At 42.2% G+C, this 6,256-nt stretch overlaps 1 protein-coding gene across 3 annotated transcripts in view; it reads left to right on the plus strand.

The window, feature by feature from the left end:
* TOP1 (topoisomerase (DNA) I) overlaps positions 1-6,256 on the plus strand; it is an 82,248-nt gene that overhangs the window by 62,755 nt on the left and 13,237 nt on the right. For all 3 annotated transcript variants that reach the window (XM_006763781.2, XM_015563911.1, XM_015563912.1), the window contains exons 10-12: positions 486-608; positions 3,526-3,713; positions 4,001-4,145. In XM_006763781.2, the coding sequence (XP_006763844.2) occupies positions 486-608; positions 3,526-3,713; positions 4,001-4,145 (456 nt within the window). The remainder of the gene's footprint in view (positions 1-485; positions 609-3,525; positions 3,714-4,000; positions 4,146-6,256) is intronic.

Below are 6,256 nucleotides of genomic sequence, written 5' to 3' on the forward strand. Positions count from 1 at the left end.
GGGGGCGTTGCCACAACCCCCCAATCGGCCCTACCCTGAGCGTGACTGAAGATGGCATCACAACCTCCTGATCCGCCCTGCTCTGTGCATAACAGGGGGCGGCGCCCCAACTCCCCAATCAGCCCTCTTCTGAGCCTGACCAGGGGCTGCACCCTACCTAGGGGCCTTCCCTCTGCCACCCGGGAGCAGGCCTAAGCCAGCAGGTCGTTATCTCCCGAGGGGTCCCAGACTGCGAGAGGGCACAGGCCGGGCTGAGGGACTCCGCCTTTCCCCTGAGTGCACAAATTTTTGTGCACCGGGCCTCTAGTTTTATAATAAAAGGGAATAATAAAATTATATATTTTTTTTAAATCTCACTAATTTAGATTGACTACCTATTCAGACACCTTTGACTGAAGAAATGATGCTTTGCTATAATTGCAGGGAAATCTGAGGGCTTGTTAGAGTATTTACCTTTTTCTATCTCCCCGTTTTCTTTTGACTAGGAAATGACTAATGAAGAGAAGAATATTATCACCAACCTAAGCAAATGTGATTTTACGCAGATGAGCCAGTATTTCAAAGCCCAGTCAGAAGCTCGGAAACAGATGAGCAAGGAAGAGAAACTGGTACCATTTTTTAAATTTCTGAGGAGTTTGGAATAGGGATTGATTTAGCCATTTTTCTTCTTGGTTCTTATAAGATAGCTTTAACTTGTGTAATCTCACATGGCTCTGTACTAAAGATTTAGGATTCTCAACCTAGTGGAGTAGATTTTCTTCAGGGTTTTGTGTAGACTGAAGATTGTGAATAAGCACTTTGATGGTTCAGTATAAAAACCCTGGTGCTGCTGACCTAAAAACTCCCAACAATATAGTTTTTAAGGATTTGACAGATCTGTCTCACTCACAGTGGCTCCTGGATGTTAGAGAGCTATGATAGATCAAATACTACTGGCCACGTATCTCCCTCTGCTCTGATCTACTTTGCACTGGAATCTAGCCATGCTCATTTATATTCATCTTTCAGCCTTAACCATCCTTTTTCCTGAAGGATCTTTTCAGTATCCAGCTGGGATGTCATTTTCTTCTAGAGCAGTGATGGCGAACCTTTTGAGCTCTACATGTCAGCATTTTGAAAAACCCTAACTTAACTCTGGTGCCGTGTCACATATAGAAGTTTTTTGATATTTGCAACCATAGTAAAACAAAGATATTTTTGATATTTATTTTATATATTTAAATGCCATTTAACGAAGAAAAATCAACCAAAAAAATGAGTTCGCGTGTCACCTCTGACACACGTGTCATAGGTTCGCCATCACTGTTCTAGAGCATCAGTAGGCAAACGATAGGCTGCCTGTTTTTGTAAACAAGTTTATTGGAACACAGCCACATCTATTCATATACACATTATCTGTGGCTGCATTCATGTGGCAGAGTTAAGTAGTTGCAACAGAATCCTTATGGCTTTCAAACCTAAAATATTTCCTATCCAGAAAAAGTTTACCAATTCCTGATCTAAAGGAGTGCAAGCTGGAGTTTCATTGTTTTTTCAAATTGGAGGTCCGGAAGTTAAGGATTTTAAGAAATTCTTTGCACTTCAAAGTCCTTATAGTTTAAGTGTTTTAAAAACTTGGCATGCTTTTAAAATTTAGGCCGTTGTATTTTGTTATTTTTTAAAATTTTATTTATTGATTGATTTCAAGAGAGACGAGGGAAGGGGCGGGGAGAGAGAGAGAGAGAGAGCGAGAGAGAGAGAGAGAGAGAGAAACACACATCGATTTGTTGTTCCACTTATTCATGCATTCATTGGTTGCTTCTTGTATGTGCCCTGACCGGAGAGCAAACCTGTAACCTTGGCATATCAGGATGGTGCTCTAACCAACTAAGCTACCTTGCAAGGGCTGTATTTCTATAACTCATTGTTTGATGATGCCTATTTGACCTTTAATTTGAAAATGAGTTACTGTAAGAATGATAACTGCATCAGCCTTTTTCATGTCAGCTTAGTCTTCTCCCCAATATTTCAGATTAGTGAAATTTGGTTTATTACTTCAATGGTGATTTTAAACTTAAAAACCTCTTTGGTGTTTTGTTCTTGGAATATTGATCCAAAGATAGGGAGGTTTCATAAGTATCACCTTGTCAGAGCCCCTGCCAAAGACACTTGATGCCAGTAAGTTCTGAGTCTGGATCCACCCACAGGGAAACAGGACTTGGCCAAATTAAATTGCTAAGTATAATAGGACTGATGAGGCAGCAGAGGGCAAAGGGGCTTCAAATCCGTCCCTTTTCTTTTTGGAGCAAGGGTCACAATGTCTGTAACCTGTATCAAGGAAAGAATCTGTAACAGGCTTGTTTGAGCTTGAAAACCCATGTGAAATGCTGTTCAACTGAAATGTCTCTGGAACCTGTTAGAGAACATGGAGGTGCTGCCTATGAGGCCCTGTCAGAGAGGCTCTTGTTCATCCATTTTGATAGTGCTCAACAAAATGGTGTTAATTTTTATATTTTAAATATATTTTTATTGATTTCAGAGAGGAAGGGAGAGGGGGAGAGAGAGAGAGAAACACCATTGGTGAGGGAGAATCATTGATCAGCTGCCTCCTGCACACCCCCTACTGGGGATCGAGCCCACAACCCAAGCATGTGCCCTTGACCGGAATCGAACCTGAGACCTTCCAGTCCGCAGTCCAGTGTTCTATCCACTAAGCCAAAACAGCTAGGGCTGGTGTTAATTTTTAAATTTACTTTTAAAACTACTGAGGTGCCCTAGCTGGTCTGGCTCAGTGGATAGAGTGTTGGCCTGTGGACTGAAGGGTCACAGATTAGATTCTGGTCAAGGGCACCTACCTCAGTTGCAGGCTCCATCTCAGCACTAGTTGGGGTGCATGCGGGAAGCAACCAATTGATGTGCGTCTCTCCCCCTCCTTTTCACTCTCTCTAAAAATCAATGGAAAAATATCCTCCTGTGAGGATTAACAACAACAACAACAAACTACCAAGGTAATCTATATCTATATCTATATCTATATCTCTATATATTTGTATATAGAGATATAGAGAAACATAAACCAATTTCTAATTGAATCTGCTATAAGAATATGCCTCATTTTTTTTTTTACTTGTTCAAATTCCAGGTGGTACTCTGCTTGACAAAGCTGGGGCTGCAAGTACCAGCCAGTGGTCAGAGGGAAGCCCCGGTCCTGGATGCCAGAGGGAAGCCGGTGCCAGCAGCCGGCGGAAGGAAGGCCTACTCTTGCACGAATTTCATGCATCTGGCCTCTGGTATATTTATAAACATATATCCTTAAAGATGACAGAATCAGTTTTGAATTTACAATTGAATTAATCCTTATAGGTAGATATTTAGAGAAATTTTATTGTATTTAAGTTTGAAAATTCTATTAGAGGTTTTTTCGTAATTGAATTCATTTCTTAGCAATTTTTAGACTTTACTTTGACCTGTTCTCACACAAGAGATAAGAATAAGTAGAGAACAGCCATTTGAACCCATTTTGAGTATTTTTTTTCTGTCTTCCAGAAAATCAAAGAGGAGAATGAAAAAATACTGAAAGAATATGGTTTCTGTATTATGGATAACCACAGAGAGAGAATTGCCAACTTCAAGATAGAACCGCCTGGGCTTTTCCGTGGCCGTGGCAACCACCCCAAGATGGGCATGTTGAAGAGACGGATCATGCCTGAGGACATAATCATCAACTGTAGCAAGTGAGCCCGGTTCATCTTTTGGGCCAGAAATGAAGTGGGGGCTTCCTTTGTTCTTAGTAGTTGAGAATATTTCCCACATTAGAGAACTGATTAGGGCAGCTCAGTATTTCCATGTGTATATCTCCAAGTGTGTTTCATGTATTGATTGGTGTGTATATCTCCAAGTGTGTTTCATGTATTGATTGGAAGTATATGCTCAGAAGATTAATCCACATTAGGTCAAGAAAAGTGAAATTGTTCCTCCTGTGTCCTCATTTCACCGCCCTCCTGTTTTGTTATTTCCACAGAGATGCCAAGGTTCCTTCTCCTCCTCCAGGTCATAAATGGAAAGAAGTCCGACATGATAATAAGGTTACTTGGCTGGTCTCCTGGACAGAGAACATCCAGGGTTCCATTAAATACATCATGTTGAACCCCAGTTCAAGAATTAAGGTAAGGGGTGGCTCAGAGCTACCCTAGTTAGTGGGTGGTTTCTTTTTGTTGAAATGTAATGTTTTCAGACTTTAGAATCACTTGGACAAATTAAAAACCCTCCCCACAAAAAGAAAGCAAGTACTTTCATGGTTAGCATTATCCAGTGACCTTCCTAACATGTATCCGTTTTTGCATCACATTGTAATCTTGCTCATTTATTCACAAATATTTGCTGAAAACCCAGTATGTGCCTGACACAGTATGTGCATGGTGCTAGGAATGGTATTAGTAAACAAGGTAGCTGCCTTCACATTGCCTGCTAGCCAGTGTTCAGAATGGACATGTATATTGGCTTCTACAGCTCCTTTTCTTTTCCTCACCTTTCCTGGCTCTGAAGAAGGGAATGTAATTGCTCTGAATCAAAAAAAAGTTGTAAAATCTTACATAATCTGACTTGTCAAGGTTTCAGGTGAGTAGGTTCCACCAGGACCAAGTGGGATAATGCATATGAAAGCATGTCACCAACTGCTGAACATCCACATGCTGTTATTGAAAGGGGAAAACTGGGAAGGGCAGTCAGTTCTTGTTAGCTGGCCAGGAATACCCTGTTTGGGAGAGTCCCACAAACTTCCTTCCTTAGATAGACTATGGAAATGTGAACAGCAGGCTGAAAGAGAGATGAGCTCCACAAGAAAACAGTCAAGGAATTAGTTCCATGTAGACTGTGACTGTTTACATGCAGGGGACTGGGACTAAAGACCTTCTTAATCTTGGTTTATAGGTCATTAAACGTTTGTTTAACCAGTAAGGCCATAGCTCAAAAGGCCATGTATCTTAGACTAAACTGCACCTTTTCTAGCTCATAATCCTGTGTTGTAATGAAAATTGCCCATTTATGTTTTCTTCATTTTGAAAATGTCACTTTTTCTAGTTTAGAAAAAGTAGAGAATCAGAAAGAGAACCTCATGGTTAGCAAAAGTGAATTCATGTAAAGAAATGTATTACATTGTATTCCCTTTTGAAATCCCACACAGGTGGATAAACAGCGGTTTTAGCCCTCAAAGAACTTGTGGTCTGGTGGGCAAATTCAGTAAGAACTCAGTTATACTAGAAGAAAGGCAAATATTAAATGCTTTAGATAAATAAAGCAGTTATTCTCAGCAGTTAAGAGGCCAGGAACAACTTTATGAAGGAAATTCAGGGAAGGCTAGAGAGGGATGCAGGCCAAATCTTCAGACATTTCCTGAAGGTTTTTTATATTATCCTAAGTCCAATGGGAGGCCAATGGGTTTTAAAGAGGGTGAGTAATACCAGGTTTGTGTTTTAGGAACCTGTGACATAATTGATCATTCTGACTGCTGCTCTGTGGTTTAGATGCAAACAAGTAGGGAGACTCTTTAGTATTCCAGGCAAGAAATGGTGATGACCTAAAATAAGTGATGGTAGTACTTCAGGGGCAGAGATTTGTGCAGGTTTCTGGATGATGGTTATGGCAGTGAACCTAGAAGTCACCCACATGTAGGTCCTGCCTAGAGCCTTATATCCAGTGGCTGACTCTAGTCAGCTGGGTTGGGATCCTAAGAGTCAAGAAAATGGTTAGGACTTGGCAAGTGGTATTTGTTGAGGGGAAAAGAAATGTGAATCCTTCAGCTTTTACAAGAGGCCCAGTGCACGAAATTTGTACACTGGAGGTGGCGGCGGGGTGGAGGGGGTGTCCCTCAGCCTGCCCTCTCACAGTCTGGTAGTCCTCAGGGGATGTCCGACTGTCAGCTGCCGCGGAGGTGGGAGAGGCTCCTGCCACTGCTGCTGTGTTCGCCAGCCATGAGTCTGGCTTCTTGCTGAGCGGTGCTCCCCCTATTGGAGCACACTGACCACCAGGGGGCAGCTCCTGCGTTGCGCGTCTGCCCCCTGGTGTTCAGTGCACGTCATAGCTACTGGTCATTTCGCCAATAGGTCGATTTACATACTAGCCTTTTATTATATAGGACTAGAGACCCAGTGCACAAAATTCCTGCAAGAGTGGGCCTTCCTTTCTCCGGCTGCTGACACCAGCTTCCCTCTGGCACCCGGGACCCGTACTTCCTTTGTAGGCCCAGCTTCATCTGGAAGGTGGTCTGGAAGAACGTCTA

This window comes from Myotis davidii, unplaced genomic scaffold (genome assembly GCF_000327345.1).
Source record: "Myotis davidii unplaced genomic scaffold, ASM32734v1 scaffold199, whole genome shotgun sequence".
In the NCBI taxonomy this organism is placed as follows: Eukaryota; Metazoa; Chordata; class Mammalia; order Chiroptera; family Vespertilionidae; genus Myotis; species Myotis davidii.